This window comes from Centruroides vittatus, unplaced genomic scaffold, assembly GCF_030686945.1.
Source record: "Centruroides vittatus isolate TY-2023 unplaced genomic scaffold, ASM3068694v2 contig_290, whole genome shotgun sequence".
NCBI lineage: Eukaryota > Metazoa > Arthropoda > Arachnida > Scorpiones > Buthidae > Centruroides > Centruroides vittatus.
This window is the reverse complement of record NW_027121846.1, coordinates 117,613-139,976: the sequence shown is the minus strand read 5'-3', so window position 1 is coordinate 139,976 and position 22,364 is coordinate 117,613. Positions and strand designations below refer to the sequence as shown.

At 31.6% G+C, this 22,364-nt stretch overlaps 1 protein-coding gene across 1 annotated transcript; it reads left to right on the top strand.

Moving 5' to 3' along the window:
• Positions 1–6,806: 6,806 nt before the first annotated feature.
• On the top strand, positions 6,807–21,493 carry LOC136972321 (uncharacterized). The gene is made up of 4 exons (XM_067266876.1): positions 6,807–6,905; positions 6,964–7,032; positions 20,052–20,141; positions 21,406–21,493. The coding sequence occupies exons 1-4, from the start codon at positions 6,807–6,809 to the stop codon at positions 21,484–21,486; spliced, it is 339 nt and encodes a 112-aa protein (XP_067122977.1). The 3' UTR covers positions 21,487–21,493.
• Positions 21,494–22,364: the final 871 nt, after the last annotated feature.

Genomic DNA, 22,364 nt, shown 5'->3' with positions numbered 1-22,364 from the left:
TCCAACTTTCCATATTAGCGGATATGTGGGAATATCGTGGTGGTTCACTATTGGAATATTATTTTGAAAAACAACGGCGTATTCAACTTGCATATCCGGATATTGGGGAACAAAGCTTTATCACCATGGTAATACGTGGACTACCGGCGGATATGCAAGCTATTCTTCTTCAACACAATTTAAACGACAAAGAAAACTTACGTGTCGGATTGAGCAAATTGGTACCTACAAAAAACTCGGTACCGAAGAAAATCGAAAGAAGGAATAATAATATTCATGGTAACCGAAGTTTTACCTCCGTGAATGAAATTGATAATGGTCCAAAAAACGAGTAAGGAAGGGTTTACCGATCCCTCTGACAAAATCGGATCATTGTCTAGTCACAGATCATAATGATCCTAGAATATTCTCAATGGAAGTGAACAACGTGTATTGCTCAGTTTTTCTAGATCCAGGATCCACGGTCAACCTTATTAGTCCGAAATTGGTAGATAAATGCAAACTAGAATCCCATCCTATACATACAGTCTTAAAGTCATTTAATGGAGCACTTACTGTATATAGGGAGGGTGTTTTGGCTACTATAAAGTTTAGAGACCGTACCCAACTCATAGAAGCAATTATCGTTAAGGAAATGGACTACGATCTTTTGTTAGGGATTCACACATTGGGAAAACTTAACATCTGCTGGAATTTTGGTAAGCAGGAAGTTTTATTAGCTAAAACCGACAGAATTATATTACAGAAAGAAGACGTTTTGCGGCATTTTCCGGGCATCGATCAACCCGATTATACCAGACCCCCTAAGTTCACTGTCGATTTTAATATAACAGATACGAAAGTGATCAAATGTAAACCATATCGGTTGTCTCGTGACAAATATCAGTGGTTAAGGACCAAAATAAAAGACTTGTTAGCACAAGGCATAATAGAAGAAACATCATCTCCTTACGCTTCTCCTTGTGTTGTTCTTCCCAAAGGGAATGGCGATTACAGATTGGCTCACAATTATATGAAAATCAACGAAGTGACCGAATTGGATCCTTATCCCTTTCCCTTAATAGACGATATTATCAATGGATTCGGAGGATGCAAATATTTTACAAAATTAGACTTAAAAGATGGATTTTGGCAGATTGGAATTAGTGAGGAGACTCGGAAGTATACGGCATTTGTCACCCCATTTGGACATTATCAGTATACTCGTTTGCCTCAAGGTTGGAAAAATTCTCCGGCATTATTTCAAAAAGTTATGAATAAGGTACTGGGGGATCTGTTGGAAAATGAAAAAGTTCGGAATTATATCGACGATATAAGCACAGGGGCTGACAATGAAATAAGTAATGCGGAGCTCACATATCAAGTATTAGAGAGGTTATACAAAGCGAACTTTGTTATAAACCTAAATAAATCAGAATTTAATGTAAATAAAATCAAATTCTTGGGAAGAGTTATAGACGGTTTTAGCAAAACTACGGCAACAGAGTCGATCGAAAAAGTTCGTAATATGCCTCGGCCCCATGATCTTCACACGGTGAGGTGTTTCACGGGACTGACTGGACACTTCCGTGCATTTATTCCAAATTATGCCGCTATTGTTCGACCTTTAGATCGACTTAAACAGAAAGACATTCCCTTCGAGTGGACGAAAGAATGTGAGCAAGCATATCAAGAATTGATTCAAAGAATTACATCGAATCCTATATTACAAACTCCTGATTGGAGACTGAACTTCGAGCTTTGTACCGATGCTTCCCATTATGGCAGCGGCTCTATATTATATCAGCGGGACACCGATGAGATGCGAGGAAGACAACTACGAGTTATAGGATACCAATCATATACTTTTACATCAGCGGAGGTTAACTACAGCACAACTGAAAAGGAGTGCTTGGCCGTGATCAAGGCGATTAAATATTTTCAAAGTTTCTTGGAGGGAAGAAAATTCACCGTGCATACCGATCACCAAGCACTTACCTTTTTAATGGGATTAAAAGAACCGAAAGGAAGGTTAGGTCGGTGGCAAGTCTTTTTACAAACCTATGATATGAAAATTAACCATCGCACTGGAAAAGAATTAACAGACGCAGATGCCATCTCCAGATTGTGTCCCCGCGTGAAATCGATGCCAGTCCACCAAATCGACAAACACAAGTGGCAAAAGACCAAGAATGGCCGGTTGATTGTCCCGAAAAATATTCAAAACAGCATTATGAAGCGGTATCATGATGATCCGGACAGTGGGGGTCATGATGGGTTTTGGAGGACTTATTACAAGTTAAGGGCACGGTTCTGGTGGCCTAACATGAGACAAAGTATCCAACGTTACGTGCAGACCTGTCCGATATGTCAATCCGTCAAGTTTAAATACCGACCCCGTCAAGACCAACTCTATTTGCCCCCACAATCGAAAATACCCTTCAATACGGTACACATTGATTTTGCGGAGCTTCAGAAACGCAGTGAAGGGGTAAGAATGACTAAATCATTTCTAGTGGTCATAGACGAAGCTACACGGATAACTTATGCTAAAGCTATGAAGGAGGATGTGCGTAGTGTCATCCGTTATTTGGATAATTTACCATTATTCAATAATGTAACTACTATCATCAGCGATTGCGGATCTACCTTTAAATCGGACAGTTTCAAGCAATGGGCCAGAGACAGGAATATCACATTAAAAACCACATCTCCTTATCATGCTGCCGGGAACGGAGTGTGTGAGAGAAAGATACGGGATCTCAAGAAATTCCTTAATTGTTATCCAGATTTCAAAGGCGGGTGGAAAAATTGCTTGGATGCTGCAGTTCGCCACGAAAACCGAAGCTACAACTCTTTTTTAGGTTGCTCTCCATTATTCAAATGGCAACGAACAGTTGTTAAGCTGGAAGCTGACAGCGAATTCGGAATTACAGATTTACAATCGTATGAAAAGGAGCGTACCGAGGAACAACGAAAGAAATATAGAGAATCTATCAAAAAATATTATGATAGGAAGCATGCAGGACCATTGGTAAATATTAAAGTTGGATCCTGGATTTTAGTTCAGAGTGGTATGAGGGGAAAACATCCGAACATTAAAGGACCGTATCGTATCGATAAAATAATATACTACGACAACATTCCTAAAAATGTGATGTATAGAACGGAAAATGGAACTAAAAAGATAGCTCACCTTACCAATATAAAATTGTATCATCACAGGGGTGATGACAAGGCTAAGAAGGGGGGTGTAAGCAGAGTTTAAAATCTGCTATTCATTAGCACCCCTCCCCATTAACTCCACATCTGCGAGGGTCAAGAATTCGGAGAACTGAGGGGTCACGAAGGGGAAGGAAAAGCTTGGACAGGGGAGAGAGGAGAGAAAGGTCACCACTTTTTAGACCGGACATGTGTGTAACGGACGTGGAAGTCATCTGTTCTTGTGATCGCCTTACTTTGTAGTTTAATTATTGTATTATTAAAATTTGTAATATTACAAAATTTATACGATTTTTACATAATTTTTTAAAGAAATGAATTTGTATTTAAAAATTCCTTAATTTCGAGATTTGATCGAAATATTTTCTGTGTCAACGGGCCTAATTCGACCGACCTTAAAAATAATTCGCCACTGTTGTAATTGTGACATTTCTACGAATACAGATTCAAACATTTCATTTTTATCTGCTCAACAGCAGTAGAATAAAATAGATGTAGTCCGGAATTCAACAATTTTTAATTTAAGATGCGTAATTCAAGCGTATTAGACCCAGGTGATGTTCATTTTGTTGTTATTTTCATGTAACTTTATTATTTCCTTTATCAAAAATGGGTTATAGAATAAGTAAAGTTTGCATGGTGGATGATAAACAATAAAAACGTAAGTTAAACATACTGGCTTGATTACATTATGCAAATTTTTTAGGAAAGACTTCGCATAGCGTCGTATGATTCATACAGCAGTTCAAAGAAATAATGACATTAAATATATAAATAGGAAGTCGTCATTCTTGAACTTTAATGAATTAATAATACGATAAAATTTCCTGGGAAGAAAGAACAATATTAAAGACTATATTGAAGTATATATTCAACTATAGAAGAATAATATTCAACTATATTGAAGTAGTTTGCATCAAGCAAAATGTTTGCATGTAACTTTCTGGTTTCTGTTTAATGAGATACTGTACGTATTTGATAACGCAGCTGGGACGTAATGAAAAGAGCATATGATGTGTTAACTTATACTATCATATCATCATATAAAAGCCTGTAAACTTTAGGTAGGCAAGATTCACTTCGATCATGTTAATAGAATGGAATTAAGTATTAATTACTGTAATGCTTTGCTGTTCTTAATATTTAAGTGTTTCATTTCATTCATTCTAAGATTACGAAATAAAGTCATTATTCATTATACAAAATGTAACAGAAAATATAATTTAAACTTTTCGTGATAAATAAATGAACAGAATAAATACTATGTAAAATTAATTGCCACTGTTTATTCGAAACATCCTGTGTTTTATGATACAAATACTACGCCTATCGATTCTTAATAAATACCTATTCAATTAAAAGCAAGATATAGTGCAACATACATCTTTGTATGTATCACAACCGTCGTAATAAATACGACAATTTCGTATTTTATAGATACCATAAATATTTTAATTTTACAGAAAATTAAAAAGTTTCTATTTAAACTTGCATTTAATTTTACCTTTAATAATATTTTTCCAATTTCTGTCGGATTTATCAAAATATATTATCACAAAACAAATTAGCATTATTAATAACTTCATGTTATTTTGTAGATCTAGTTTAGACGATATTTGTAATATCTATAATCAATAATAGGTAGGATCGCCGGTAATCGAACGATTTTCAGTCTGACTGTGTCGTGCTGAATCGAACGTTTTTAGACACTAGATTTACTTCTAAAGTATAATTTCATGTTTTTTATATTTTTAATATATTTATTTTGTTTGTACAAAATGCAAAAATAATTTTAAACGATACGATAGCCTCGATTATTATTATAAAAATTTTCGTTAGCTTAAAATCGACGAAAATTCAGCACGAAGCGACACGCAACGAGAAAAATTTAAACATCGACAGGTTAATATATTTTTTCGTACATAATCGGTAATCAGAACAAATCACTAATCTGAACAACCCAGTCCCCAATTTATTCCGATTTTCGGTTCTCTACTGTACAGTCAAACCTGTTTTAATGCGGGGGATAGGGACCGCATTAAAAAAAACGCATTAAAAAAAATCTCACGAAACTTCACGAATGGCTGTAAATAATAGTTTTCGCAACACAATTAAAAAATAATTTTTTTATGCGGTCAACAGGGACCGCATAAAAAAAGTCTCACATAGAAAATAACTCAAAACCGTACGAAATAGAATTTATTGACAACAGATGTCAGCACTTGACTGCATCGTCTGGTCTATCGTCTGTTTTACAATTTTTGTCCAGGTGGTGTTTTGTTGACTTAAAAAGTAAATTATTTCATTTTTCGCATATTCATGCAATAATATTACTATAATAAGTGCATTTATGCTATAATAAGTTTATTTAGCTATAATAAGTCAACGTGAGACATGACGAATCGCACGAGACTACTCGCCAACTATACCGCACAAATAAAAAATTCGCATTAAAAAAATCGCACAAATACAAATCAGCATTAATAATAGAGCGTCATGATATTTTGTAGATCTAGGTTTAGACTGATATTTGTATATATCTATAAATTCAATATATTTATGCGTGGTCGCACTGAGTAAAGCACACATTTCTAATATAAGCAATATAAAATCGCATTTGTTTCGCAAAACAATTGTCCTAGATACAAGGCCGAAGTTCCTTTAAACAGAGTTTGACGAAAGATTTCTCAGCCATCTAATTAGACAGAAGTAACAAACTATTTGTTAAATTCCGACCGCAAAAAAAAAAGAAAAGAAATGGAAAAATTAACTGAATTGTGCTTGAGATGTTTACTTCAACCGTGCCTATCGATGGCTTTAGTGTTTGGTGTGGATCCTTTCTTTGAATGCAACTGTCAATATTCGAGTGGGTCCACTTTTGTGAATAAGTTTTTCAAATCTTTTTATTGTAGATTAGTGAAATATATTTCCTGGACCTTTCTTTCTAGAATAATCATTTCTTTCATTCCAATTCTCAATGAGAATGTTCCTTGCCTTGGTGAATTCAAAATATTTGGACACGAAGTTATTATTGTAAAATTGTATTTGTTTTATCTTTATATTTATGTATGTGATGCTAAATAATTCTGTAGAAAAAAAACAAACTTAGTCCAACAATTAAATTAAGAAATTTTTCTAATTCCGAAAAACAGCATTTCGATCGCATAATAAATATTATTTCCTGTTTTTCTATTTTTATCGTCTTCTGTATGCTTATACTAATACAAACTTGTTTTCGTTCTGACATTAATTTTCTGCATTTCAAAAAAGATATCATTCTTCTCACGAAGTTTCCTATTGCACCATACTAGTATTAGGAATTAACGCAAATTATTTATTTGGTGAATTTTATTTTAGTTGTATAATTCTTGCAACAATTATTTACATCGTAATGACTGCATTTATTAATTTATCAAAGCAACATTTGTTACTACAAAGAAATAACAGACACTTATCGTATGAAATAGAATCGATAATAATTTCTCACGATCAACTTTGGACTTACACTGGTCATGTGAACGAACGCTCACAGTTTATAATCTGGTTAATTATTTTTTTCTATTGCTGGAATCATGTTTAGCTATTTACAGTTTATTATTATAAAAATGAATTTTATAATAAGAATTATATTCTTATTATCTGCCTTTATTCTTTTGTTTGGTTGCCTCATTATTGCTTATTTATTGTCCCGATTTACTGCTGCTGTAAGTATTACGTCATGACATTATGCTGGAATTCTTCATTAATTATTTTTATTTTCAGATGCAAAACAATTTCCAAGATATACGAAGATTTGCTGATTGTAATTTGACCTTAGAGCAGAAGCTGAAAGTAAGAAGTATTATCATCTCAAGTAACGAATATTTAGTTGTGCTGAACGCAGTAAAAGAATTAATTTCTGAGTAATTCGTGTCAGAAATGACTAAAATACGTCTCTCATGTATAAACTTTTATTACAGATTTTGAATTTTTTGAAGAGATTCGGGAAAGCTTCACTGCTTGTGTCTTTGGAAGACTATTTCTCTATAACTAAGAAATTTCCAATCAAGGTATAAACATTTAAAGTAATATGAATATTATATTTTTCCGGTTAATTTAAAAACAGTTAGTATCTTCTGCATGTACGGTATGTGCGAAGTGAAATCAATTTCCAATTCGTTAAATTAACAGCCTTGCATATGAATTACACTTTGTTTTTTTACATTGCATCCGAGTTTATGTAATGTAAATTAGCTCGAAATTAATAAATTTATTTTACTATTTAATTTCATTTAAAATAGAAATGAAAATGTGGCTAAAATTCGCTATTGTTATGGCGCATTTATTTAGTATAGAATTGCGTCTGAAAATAACTTTTCGTTTCCAGATTCTTTCGTTCATTCATTTTCAATTATTTTTCCTTATTTTTCATCCATTACCGACATTTTTTCTTTATTTTAAAACATTACGATAAATTAAATTATAGTCGGGAAAACTGACCTAACTTTTCGAAAAAAAATGGTTGGTGAACAAAGATAAACTTTAACAGGTAGGCGAGTAAGTAACGTAAATATTGATTTAATTTTCATACCAAACTGAATTTTTAACTGCAAAGGGATTTACACAAAATGTATTATATACAATAAATTTTTCTGTAAATAAATGTAGTTGCTTTTTATTTTTTTTATTTATTCGTAATATTTTGCGAGACAAATAATCTGAATAAAACACAATGTCATTTATTAAGATCCATTTTAGGACTCTTCAGATATCGTTGTTGTATGTTATTAAGACCGTACAGTTTAAACTTTAATAAATTTCAGACAAGAGAAATAATACTAATAAGTTTCGATTATTTGTGGATATATTCGTTTCATCGTTCTCTGTATAAACTTTTATATCTATCGAAAATACATTGTACGAAATGAATGTATATCTAATTGCATAGACAATTCATGACAATTCAATGTTAATTATGACAATTGACAATTCATGACAATTCAATGTTAATTATTACATTCTTCTTAGAATATGTATATAATTACGACTGAAATCAATGGGACTTATCACATAAACAAACGTATTAATTATTTAATTAGAACTTATAATTTGATAAAGTTATTTATACACCTAAAATAAATCATCAAACCAAATATATTATACGGAAAAAACAGCCAGCGGGGTAGACGTTTTTCGGGAAAAACACAAATGTAGTGATCTGCTTCTAATGTTCTCTCTAAAGTAGTTTAAAATCCTCAGGTACGGGGACGTGCGAGTTTATTGTCATACTCGACGAAAACATAAAGAAACATTTAAAACATTCTGCAAATAAAATTTTTGTAAAATGAATATTTTGTCTATTTACAGATGGCTAATTGTATGCATTCAATATATTCGAGCCTGTTGAATTTGAGAAGCGTAGAAGAAAACAAACGAAAATGTGCTTGATTAGTTTTATAGATGTATTTGCGATTTGTACTTCACAAAACAAAAATGTTTTTCCAGGATTATCATTATATTAAATAAATTTTTTTATATATATTAAATGGCTGGAGTGTTTGTTTGTTCGCTATACATTTGTAGGCCGTTCGACCAATTGCAACGAAACTCGGCGGTTACATTCATATGCCTCTAACTTAAACATATATAAAATTATATTCACTTAATTACTGTGACAATGATACTGCGCGAAATAGACATACTGTCATTATCGAAACAGGTAGCAAATAGCACTTGTCTGCGTGCAATCGAAATATGACATATTTAATACTTATACGACTTACTTAATATCGAAATATGCATATTTAATACTTAGACTTTTTACAAGGTAAAAAGTCTATAAGTATTTAATTTTCTATATCTAACCACTCGGTTGTTTTTCACTTCTGAACAGTACTTTCTTAAGTTTAATAAGCGCACTCTGGTAGCCGAGTAATACTGTGTGCGATTTTATTATATAATATACATATACTATAAAACAAATATTGAATTTTGTTAGTAAACATATTTTCACGAAACGGGATGGTCACGGGGAGTTTTCCGGGTTTTTCTTCATTTAAATGGGATCCAGCTTACCATAAAAAGTTTTTTTTTAGTATGCATTCCCTGCAGTTCGCTGACGTGTCAGCGTTCCTGTAACCAAATAAACCAAACTAATTCTAACGAGCGATTATTTACTATGACATCGTCACATATATTCTCAATTTTTTAGTGCTGTCTTTTTCTGTACGTCATAACTTTTCTTGTTAGTAACAAAGTCGTGTCGGTTATCTATCTAACTTGTTTAGGGGCAATCTCTCAAAAGTGATAGCCAGTCATTCAGGAATACTACATTTTAAATTTACTGACGGAACAGAGGACGATGCTTTCTGGAGTAACAGTGAAAAAGAGGAGAATTGTAACAAGCTTCGGATGGCGAGTCCGAGTAGACAAAAGGTGATAGCGTCAATAATACATGGTTGTTTGCCTTAATACGTGCATTTGATGATAATTTATTTGTGATTAACGAAATAAAATTAGAATTGTATTAATAAATGTAATTTTCTTTATTTTGATCTTTAAACTCACTCCTCGTCCTATATGCGATATCGTGCTCATACATAAGTAATTTCAGTATTTTTACGTATAACGTTTATTCAAAGAAAATTATACAATATACATTGTTAAGGAGCGTGAATCAACATCATCTTTCTTCTAGCACGGAATGAACCAACCTGAATGCGAATTCCCATTTTACAAAAATCAAAAAAAAAAAAAAAATAATAATAATAATAATTCACAGATAATAGCATGATGGAGCTTACGCACAATTCGGGACTTCTCCTCTCTTCGTCACTCGTTATGCGAAATGCTTCGTTAAGCGATGTTTCTCTGTATATATAGAATATAGTAAATATATTATTAGTTATTCTTGAGTTATAAATTCTTAGACTATCACATGTTATCACAATCAAATACTTCAGTATAGTATGGAAATTAAAAATAACATATGCCAAAACTTCAACAAATCCAAATATTGAATGATTCAGTTGGAGAACTTTTACCTATACTGAAGAACTTGCCTGATATTTCGATTAACATGTGAATTTCTGAATTTATTGAACTATCTGTAGATATTTCTAATGTATTAAAATATTTAAATTATTTTATTTAGATATAGGTTATAGGTTTTATCCAGTTATCTATATATAAAATAAATAAGTATTTTTAGGAATGGCTGGAAAATATTTCATATAATTTATCTTATTATTGTTATTACAATTGAAGAGTTCCATGGAATAAGGTACTTAAGTTAACTATTAATGTTTTCACAAAACGTTCTTTTACCACGAGGTTTATTAAATGTTCAATATGATTGGGTAAAGCGCATATTAGAGCAAGACGAATCTCCATGTCTACAAAACTCTATTTGATATGCATAATAAAACACAACTGAAAAAGGTATTTAAGTGCACTTAGGTACTGTACTTTATTTTATAGAACTCCTCAATTATATATATTAATAAATAGATATTTTTATTTTGTTAATTCAGGAACACGTATTTATTTGTAACTTATTACTTTTAAACTATTCTTCTTGTTGAACTAAAGATGTATTTTCAACTTTGTTGAAAACAGTAGTAGACTGAATATCCTGGTATTATTATTGAACATGATGAATTAAATATGTCTTAACACAAAATATCTGAATTAAAAATAACATATGCTAACACTTGAATTGAGGTGGCCCACGTCGCCCACGCCGCCCACGCCTTACGCCGCCTCTGATTAGGATACTATATGACGTATTTGATTGTGATAATATGAGCGATATAGTCTAAAAATATATAACTTAGAAATGACTAATAATATATTTACTACATTTAATGATATATCAAAAATACTTATATCTCACATGTTAAAAATAAAAAGCAAAAATAAATTTAAATTCAACAAATTCATGTGGAGGTAAATCCATGATTAAACTTTAAAATTAGCCGTATTCCAAAATTAGCCGTAAAATCGTTAAATTCAAATCATACGTAAATATTTCATTTAAACAACAAGTGTTTAAATAAATTTTTATTACTTTAAATTTAAATTTGACTTCTTTAGAAGTTCATTTTATTTTAATGAATTTAGTTGATAACAGATGGCAGCATTAATAAGTTCAACACTTACTGTATGATTTTTTATGTAGATTTTTAAATTAATTAAATTAAAAATTAAGAAAAAATATATTAATCGTTATTCATAAATGATAATTTACGAGTAAAATACAAACGTTTTGTATTGAATTAATTTTTTTATTAATTTCTTACCTGTGCAATTACCTGTGTTTACATAAAAATTGAGGCGTATTTACTACATTAGCTCCATGCTACTTTTGATTAGTCTTTTGTCTTGTTGTTGTTAATTTATTATTAGACGAACGCGAGTTTTCAAAGCAGTCATATAATAACCTTACAAATTGATATCAATTGTGTCTGTACATTTCCATTTTCGTTTACACGAATTATATAAAATGATCGAATTCCTCGTTAAATTCCGACATTCAAATTAACTCCAGTCTTCTAATAAATTCCTGATAATAAAAATAAAAAAACCTCTGATGTTAAAAACCCTGCTGTTAAAAATAAAAAGAAACCTGTGTTTTGAAAAACAGAAAAAACATATTGAAGTACTACAAAGAAGAAGATAATTCTTATAGAGTCAGACACCACTTTCTATTCTAAGGTTCACGGGACCAGTCTTGAAAATAAATCTATAAATATTGTCGAATATTGAGCGTGGGAAAGTTACGATCGACTTCATAAGTCGAGAGTTTATCGACGGAGGAGTGATTAGGGAAATTCGAAATAGAGGGTGAGTTCGAACCAGAAAATCTTAGTAAGATCAAGATTACAGTAACATGAATAACAAGTTAACAACCGAATTGGAAGACTCTGAATCAAGTTAACTACGAAAACAGCAAGTATTTAAAATGTTGTAGCTGTAACCCATATAGTCAATAAACGGTTTTGATTCTTCCGAAAATGCGTGAATAATTATGTCATTTCTTTTAATTTTAATTCTTCTCCTGTTGCAAGGTAATAAATTCATCTCGAAAAATCCCGTGATACTTTTAAAATAACCCCCATGAGTTTAATGGAAAAATGCGGTATTTTATAGTCGAAAAAAGGATATAAAAATTGATTGAACTTCAAAGAATTAACTTTAAATATAAAATCTGCATTTATTAATCTAAAGTATTAATATTATACTTTTACTTTCGTAACTTTTTAACTTTTTAACTCTTTTCAGCATTTAGGTGCTTTGCTGTGTCGACACCTTTTCAATTTCAAATTCAGAAAAATTATATTCCTATTCTAGAAACGGAAATTTTATTTTCAGATAAAGTTAAGTTAATATCATTTTTAAGCAAATTTTTGAACGACAATTAGTTAACCTCTAAATTGGATTGTAACTATGTTACACTCTTATAAATAAATTGTGAAATTATCACATAAAAATCAACTGTGGCGTATACACAGACGTATTCCCACTGTAGCATATGAAAAGTAAAGAAACAAATTAACGATGTGCAAAAGTTTATTACATTTAATTCTTTTATTAGAAAATTTTTATTGTATTTAGTTTATTTAAAGTTACCATCATACGAAATAATCGTTTTTATTTCGTTTTATTTTAATAAATTCACCAAATATTTACTTTACTATTAGGAATTATATACTTTTACTTTAAATACTTGTTGAGATATGAAATTCGATACAACAAAACGAATATCCAATTAACTACTTTCACCCAAAATCGCAATTCTTACAACAAATTTTGAAAGAACAATCACGGAATAATTGGCTAAGATTATTTATTACATTAGCCTAGCGAAATCACTATGAAATTCTATAGTGTAAACCTTTTTCTACTCGCGGCACACCTATGACTCGACACGACTCAACACGGCACACCAAAATGTTATTCCCCTTAAAAACGTATATATTATACTATTAATGGAATTACGTTATGCCACTAACCTATTATTATTATTATTATTAAACAAATGTTGTGTTAACCAATTCGTGCGTTATTAAAATTTATGAACTTTAATTCACTGTAGAGTGTATAGTGTAGAAAATACACTTTTCTACTACTATTAAAATAAATAATTCTACTCATACCTTTTCAATGTGATATTTGCGCCTGCTTAGCTGCACACAGACGGCTGATCCGTGGTGGAATCGTTGACAATGCTACTCTTATTTCTTCATCGACGGATCTGAGTCTCTCCCTCTTTGATGTTTTAATTTCAGTCAACGTCGAGAAGCCCAGTTCACACAAATACGTAGTTGAAAATGGCAATAACATATTAACTGCCATCTCGGATATAGCCGGGTATTCACTTTTTATTGTCAACCAAAATGTATCCAAAGGCACTTCGAGAGAGTTTTAATTTCAATGTTCTGTCTGCTTTTAATTCCACGAGTTCCTCTGTAGATGAATAGGTAGAGACTCTGAAATCGCAACGAATGGGTTACGAACCCAGTCGATATCTTCAACACTGTCTCCAAAATACTTCTTGAACCTCTGCTGCAGGATTTGTAAATGTTCTTTAATTAGATCCATCATCATTTTATTACCGGAAGCAAGTGACCATACAGTCGAGAACATTTCAAACGAACCATTTTCAATTCTCTGTATCCACAAATTTAGCTTATTCACAAATCCTTGAATCTTATCCATACTAGTAAGAATATTTTCGTTCCTACCTTGCATTTTTCTGTTCAGCTCATTCAATTGTACGAAAATATCAGAAAGATAGGCCAACTTACATACCCATTCATCATCTGCAAATAAATTCGCGTACTCGTGCCCCTCGACAGTCAAAAATACACGTACCTCGTCTTTAAGTTCCAATATTCGCGTTAACACTTTTCCTCTTGATAACCACCGTACTTCTGTATGTAGCAGGAGTGTGGTGTGTTCTGATTCCATTTCCTGACACAAAACGGAAAATAGACGCGAATTTAGGGGTCGCGATTTGACAAGGTTTACGACTTTTACTACTTCGTCCAGCACAGCTTTCAGAGAAGGTGGCAAAGATTTAGCAACAATGGCTTCGCGGTGAATAAGACAATGATCGCATCGTATGTTAGGATTAATTTCACGTACTTGAGCTACAAATCCTTTCACTCGGCCTGTCATAGCTGCGGCTCCGTCTGTACAAACACTAACACAGTCCTTCCATTTTAATTCATTTTGGAGCACATATTCGTTAGTTACACGAAATATTTCTTCACCGGTGGCTCGCTCGGGAAGTTGTTTGCAAAAAAAGAAATTAGTTGCAATTACATTACCATCGATGTACCGAATATAAGCAAGAAGTTGTGCGTGGCCGCTAATATCGGTGGACTCGTCGATCTGAAGTGAGAACTTTCGACTGCTGTTGATTTTCTCCTTCATAATGTCTTCAATGTCACTGGACATCTCAATAACTCGGCGACTGATCGTGTCATCAGAAAGAGGAATTTTTGATATTTCACTAGCAGCTTCTGAACCCAGGACTATTTTCACCATCTCTTTACAAGCAGGCATTAATAACGTTTCAGCTATTGTATGTGGTTTTTTGGCCTTTACGATAAGTTCGGCTACCTTATAGCTAGCTTCCTGTACTTTGTCCGAAACACATACTGTTGTAGTCATGAATGCTGCTTGTTTTCGGTTTTGTTCCAACAACCGACGAAAATAATTGACATCTTTGTTTAACAGAGAAGAATGTTTTGTTGACAAATGTCGTTTCAATTTACTGGGCACCATAGCAGCATTAGTAAGTTTTTCACCACAAACAATACACTCGGGGATTGGGCACGTTTTATCACCACACCAAAAAAACCGCAAGATAAATAATTATCACTATACTGCCGGCGCACTAATTTTTGTTTCTTTTTTGCGGGCTCAATGCTATCACTACTTCTACTCGTCGAAGGAACACTCCGTACAAGGAATTTGTCCATCTTAGAAAAAATTAAATAGTCTAATAATAATAGAAAAAAATAAGACTGACTAGCAATCACAATTTTTGGACTACTACAGAGCACAGCTAAGATAGAACTGAAATATTTGCAAGACGCGGGACCTATATTCTTCAAAGGAAAGTCTAACAATGGGTTGGTGAATCGGTATAGGAATGTAATAAAGTTGAGGAAGCACTAACAAACAGGGACAAGTACCAAAATAAAGTAATAAAGTAATAAAGGACAGGGCTAATCCCAGCACTTTTGGGAGAAGCACGTACACAGAACAATTGGCAAGGGTAACAAAACACCTGTGAGCAAATTTATTTTATATTTAATTTCTTAGAATACATAAAAATGCGTGGCTTGTAATAAAGAATAAACAAACATCATCATATTTCATCAGTGCTGCGTCAGAGAATGAAATACAAGCATAAGAAAACAGCAACGTGATAAATAATAAAACTTGACAATTAATAGAATATGTAAAAGTTCACGTCACACCTTTCACCTTGTGACGGCACACCAGTGTGCCGCGGCAAACCGAATTGCGAAACACTGCCTAGCGAAATCACTATCAAATTCTATATAAAGATGAAAACCGTTCGTCTGTGTCAAATTCGTTTTCTATCATCATAAAGCGTATTTCATATTTCGTATCCAAGTTCATACTACAGAATGAAGTATTTTCTCTTTGCCGTTGTTTTAATTCTGGCGTATGTTCATTGTAAGTATAGATTTAAGTATTTTAAATTCTATATCTGTCGACACATATTTTGTTTCACAAGGACTGCGTTAATTAGACTATAGATGAGTTCAAATTGAAATTTTATTGTGGTTTCTCAAGAGGAAATGGCTATCTCGGCGGAGATTGTTTTTGAGATAATATGTAGGTTGTCTCTGTGCATTGTCAGACTAAAAGGCAGATGCGTGGTGGCACTGGAAATTCGTCTGCTTAGCTGGTAGAAACGGATTTGATATTTTACTGTGCCATAATAACGAATTTTTTTTGTTTTTGTTTTTGCTAAAATTATATTCGTTGCCTTTACAACTACATTTACGTACCTGTTAAAATTTTTACGATAAAAATAATTTAATATTTTAAAAACGATGTCGCTCTTCGTAGTTTGTCACCTTAGGTTTCCAGAAGGCCGCCTATTCAGCTTTTTTAGAAAATCCGGACCTGTTTGTGGGTTACGATTACTACAAAGTACAATCTTATAAATTCTAAAAATAGCACGTCATTTTACTTATTATAAATACGTAAACTATGAATTTATCTATCTTGTTGTAATTATTGGGTTTTTATTGCAAATCATTCTTGCAAAGATTGAAGACGTTTTCTTCTTTTTGTCTGGTCTAATGTCACGACTTGGTAAATTTATATACACTTGGTAAATAATTCGTCATTTAAATTCATATAGAGACGCGTTTTCTTCTATTATACGAAATTCTTTCTTTCTATTTCGTTCATTGGAAATTATATTGTATTTGTCAAATATACGGGGTATGTACCAAAATAAAGGTACAATCTTTTGTAACAACTTTAATAACAAATTATATTAAAACTTAGATTAACCATTTGAAAGTACTCAGTCTAAGCTATTTTTCGACATAGTCGCCATTCTTTTCTAAACATTTTTCACAGAGGGAAACAAAGACAAAAATTATTTTCTGAAAAATTTCTCCACTTAATGATTTGAGAAAGTACAGGACTACACCTTCAATTTAACGTTGTTATCCTGCGAAAGTGCGAGCTGCCAAAACGTTTCTTAAAAGGTCCAAAACGGTAAAAATCACACGGTTCTAAATCCGGAACATGCGCAGGATGATCCATTATTTTGTATCCATACTCTTTTTCAGCCAGTCTAAAGTCTTACGTGAAGTGTGGTGATTAGCATTATCGGGCAGCGGGCGTACCATTAATGAATTTTTTAAATTGTAGAAAATTAACAAATTCGGACTGGACTCGTTTGTTAATAGAAGAATTAAATAAAATTCTAACACAAAAAACAATCTTCCATTCTATCTGCTTCCATTTTCGAGAATTTTAGGAAAATAGTTTACATAGAAAAAGCTTTTTGTTTGTTTTTTTTAACGCCCTTTGCTGGAAATCGCGTGCATAACCAAAGACATTACAATCAGTTTTAAAAATTTTAGTATGTAGAATTATAGCAAGGAGACGTTTAAAATTAATATTTACCGAAATCCTTTAAAAATTTGGGTAACGAATAATGATCTTTTGAAGTATTTTAATTTTATAAATTACATTTTTGCTACCTCTTAATACAGATATGTTATTATATGTTATTTTTATTATAATAATAGAGAAAGGATAATGACGCCAATTTAAATTATCTTGAAATACCAAACGAAGTGTAGGATAAAGACATTTTTCTAATAGTTTATCTCATATAACGAATTTCATTTATTTTTTATTACTATTTATCGTTAGTCGAAAGATATACATGCAATTTGGCTGGTCGCTACGACATGTTTATTTTTATTATCTCACTGATAATTTGATATATTTATGTATTCGCGTTATATTTCTGTATCCCTTCTTACATTTGTTTAATAAGAAAGTTATAATTTAATGTTTAATTCGAAAAATTTCAATTTTTATTCTTTGTAGATTCATCTGCAGGATCTTGTTATTGCTACGGTCGAGCCGGTACTTATTGCGGTTTTCAGAGAGAACATGGCTTTTTAGGAGGAGATTGCACCAGAGATAATATGTACATATGTAAGTATGGACACGGTTCAATTGCTGGCTGGGACGGTAGATGCCGGGAAGGTATTTGCAGAGGAAGCTTACCAGCGGGTCGCGATTACTGTGAACATGGAAATTCTAGAACAAAAAAGAGAAGCATAAGAATAATGCCAAACATAACTGTATAATTTGGAATCTGTTAAAATTATTGTTTGTTTATGAAATAAATTTGAAGCGAAAATTGTCAAATATATTATGCTTTTACTATAAATTAATAAAAAACGTTAATATGTAGTATTTTTGTGTTTAATATTTAAGCATTACGTTAAAATATTTTGATGAATTTACTGTTAATAATTAATAACTAGTTCCTAATTTACTAACGTATTGAAATTTCAAATTGTTGTGATATTTACAAATATTATCAAAGATGATAATTGGAATTAAAGTTTTATTTGCACACTAGATAATTCTACATTATGACAAAAAAAAACGACAGTGTCGATGTAATGGATCAGAACTAACCACATATACATGTAACAGTTGGCCTGACTAGTAGAAATCTTTTTAAATGTGATAGATTTAGTTACACTAAATTTATTTATTGTCTTTACAAAAAAAATCAAAAAATATCATGAAAATATAATACACAAAGGCAGAATACTTCTGAAGGATTTGGTAAAATAATTACTACCACAAATGCAAATACCTGTTAATCCCTTATTGAGGAAAAAAAGTAAAAAGTATGGTAAGCATAAAGCATTTTATAGAATATACTGAACCAAAATCGGTGTAAGAAGACCCGAACAAAAATCGATGTTCTACATGACCTTCAAATAAAGATTGCAAAAGTAAAACAGTTTGTGAATGATGTAAACATAATACAATATTTGTAATGTTTAAAATGTCATGAAAAATAATAAAAATGTTTTATTTTTATTTTTAAATTACTATTTTATAAATAAAACAACACCACAAAAATATGAATGTTAATTTCACAGTGAATCATCTAAAAGAGAAAAATATGACTCATAGATGCATGAAAAGAACATAAAGCCATACAGTTTTATTACGGCAATATTAGTGAAACAACACGTTCTATTGATAGATAATTTGCTGCGTTATATGCTCGGGGTAACGTCATCATACATTTTCGTTTGTTTTCGATTCTCAAATTTAAGAGGCTCGAATATATTGAATGTATACAATTAGCCATTTGTAAATAGACAAATATTCATTTTTTAAAAATTTTATTCGAAGTTTGCATATTTTAAGTAAGCGATAATGACGGAATCGAATTTATAAACTATTTGGAAATAAGATCATTAAAAAGGCTTTAATCACAATAGCAGTTCTTTAATGACAGACTCGCCAGCTGCCACTCTATTAATTACCAGACATCTAATTCAATTGTCTGAATTAGAAGACGTCATCTTCAAAGAATATATAAATATAAAGGAATATTTGAATTGGTAATATATTCATTAAAATACTTCGAAAAATTGAAAGAAATTTATTTTGTGCAGCTCATCATAAAAGATAGAAAGTGCATTCGAAGTTCAAAGCAACCGCACAACCGTTAAACGTGATTTTTTGCAAATATCTACAACTAGGCAAGGCCGACGTCTTGACGCAGCCAAAATTTTGAAATTGAATCTATTCTAATAGACTGAGGTATTCGAGTTCAAATTTCTGCACGTGTGCTGACTATAAGCTCGTCGCAGATGTCGACCCAGTTAACGATTGTTGTTAATTTACATTGGTCTGTACGACAACTTTTTATTTTGTTTTTTATGACACGCATTAACATGCACGATGACGTGACGATAATAACTTTTCAAATCTCTTACATTTGTATCCTGTAACCGCTTGCCTCATTGGTGCTTATTTATTGTGTCGATTTACTGCTGCTGTAAGTATTAAATCATTACATCAGTTTAAAATTAATGATTAATTGTTCATTTATATTTAGATGCAAAACAATTTCAAAGATATACGAAGATTTGCTGATTGTAATTTGACCTTAGAGCAGAAGCTGAAAGTAAGAAGTATTATCATCTCGAGTAACGAATATTTAGTTGTGCTGAATGCATAAAATAATTAATTTCTGAATAATTCGTGTCAGAAATGACTAAAATACGTCTCTCGTGTATAAACTTTCATTACAGATTTTGAATTTTATGAAGAGATTCGGGAAAGCTTCATTGCTTGTGTCTTTGGAAGACTATTTCTCTATAACTAAGAAATTTCCAATCAAGGTATAAACATTTAAAGTAATATGAATATTATATTTTTCCGGTTAATTTAAAAACAGTTAGTATCTTCTGCATGTACGGTATGTGCGAAGTGAAATCAATTTCCAATTCGTTAAATTAACAGCCTTGCATATGAATTACACTGTTTTTTATACATGCACCCGAGTTTATGTAATGTAAATTAGCTCGAAATTATTAAATTTATTTTACTATTTAATTTCATTTAAAATAGAAATGAAAATGTGGCTAAAATTCGCTATTGTTATGGCGCATTTATTTAGTATAGAATTGCGTCTGAAAATAACTTTTCGTTTCCAGATTCTTTCGTTCATTCATTTTCAATTATTTTTCCTTATTTTTCATCCATTACCGACATTTTTTCTTTATTTTAAAACATTACGATAAATTAAATTATAGTCGGGAAAACTGACCTAACTTTTCGAAAAAAAATGGTTGGTGAACAAAGATAAACTTTAACAGGTAGGCGAGTAAGTAACGTAAATGTTGATTTAATTTTCATACCAAAATGAATTTTTAACTGCAAAGGGATTTACACAAAATGTATTATATACAATAAATTTTTCTGTAAATAAATGTAGTTGCTTTTTATTTTTTTTATTTATTCGTAATATTTTGCGAGACAAATAATCTGAATAAAACACAATGTCATTTATTAAGATCCATTTTAGGACTCTTCAGATATCGTTGTTGTATGTTATTAAGACCGTACAGTTTAAACTTTAATAAATTTCAGACAAGAGAAATAATACTAATAAATTTCGATTATTTGTGGATATATTCGTTTGACCGTTTTCTGTATAAACTTTTATATCTATCGAAAAATACATTGTACATGAAATGTAATGTATATCTAATTGCATAGAAATATTCATGACAATTCAATGTTAATTATTACATTCTTCTTAGAATATGTATATAATTACGACTGAAATCAATGGGACTTATCACCTAAACAAACGTATTAATTATTTAATTAGAACTTATAATTTGATAAAGTTATTTATACACCTAAAATAAATCATCAAACCAAATATATTATACGGAAAAAACAGCCAGCGGGGTAGACGTTTTTCGGGAAAAACACAAATGTAGTGATCTGCTTCTAATGTTCTCTCTAAAGTCAGTTTAAAATCCTCAGGTACGGGGACGTGCGAGTTTATTGTCATACTCGACGAAAACATAAAGAAACATTTAAAACATTCTGCAAATAAAATTTTTGTAAAATGAATATTTTGTCTATTTACAGATGGCTAATTGTATGCATTCAATATATTCGAGCCTGTTGAATTTGAGAAGCGTAGAAGAAAACAAACGAAAATGTGCTTGATTAGTTTTATAGATGTATTTGCGATTTGTACTTCACAAAACAAAAATTCTTTCCAGGATTCAATTGCTACGAAGAAAGGCGGTTACGTTTATATATTTATAGCTTATATAATGTTGTACATCTCACCCCAAAATTTCTATTTGATTTCTGTAAATCTATTGATTGTAATTTATATCTGATTCGCTGATTTATACGGCAGGAAATTGAAGAGAATAATAAAACTAAATATAATTTTATGAAAAGGATATAATTTTAAATATATAGTATATATTATATTTCACTTAATTACTGCGCGAATGATACAGCGCTAAAAAGACACACTGTCGTCATTGAAACAGGTAGCAAACAGCACTTGCCTGCGTGCAATCGAAAGTTAATACCTTGTAAAAAGTCTACAAGTATTTAATTTTCTAGATCTAATGACTCGGGTGTTTCTCATTTCTGAACTTTCTTAATTGTAATAAGCGCTTTTCGGTGGCCGAGTGCATAAACCACTGAACTGTGGTAGTTAGCGGTTGGTTGGGCTATGACCAACGGACTGGTCAACGGGAGTTCTCTGGGTTTTTCTTCACCTAAATAGGGTCCAGCTTACCATAAAAGTTTTCTTGGGATAGATGCATCCCCGGCACTTCGCTAACGTGTAGCGTTGCTGTAACGACATAAATTAAACTAATTCTAACGAGCGATTATTTGCTATGACATCGTCACAATGACCCGTTGCGACTTTTCGTCACAATGTTCTGAATTTTTTAGTGGTGTCTTGCCCCTGTACGTCATACTTTTCCTGTTAGTAATAGAGTCGTATTGGCCATCTATCTATCTTCGTTCAGGGGAAAATTTTGATACGAAGTAACGTTACATCCGTTTTAAACTTGTAG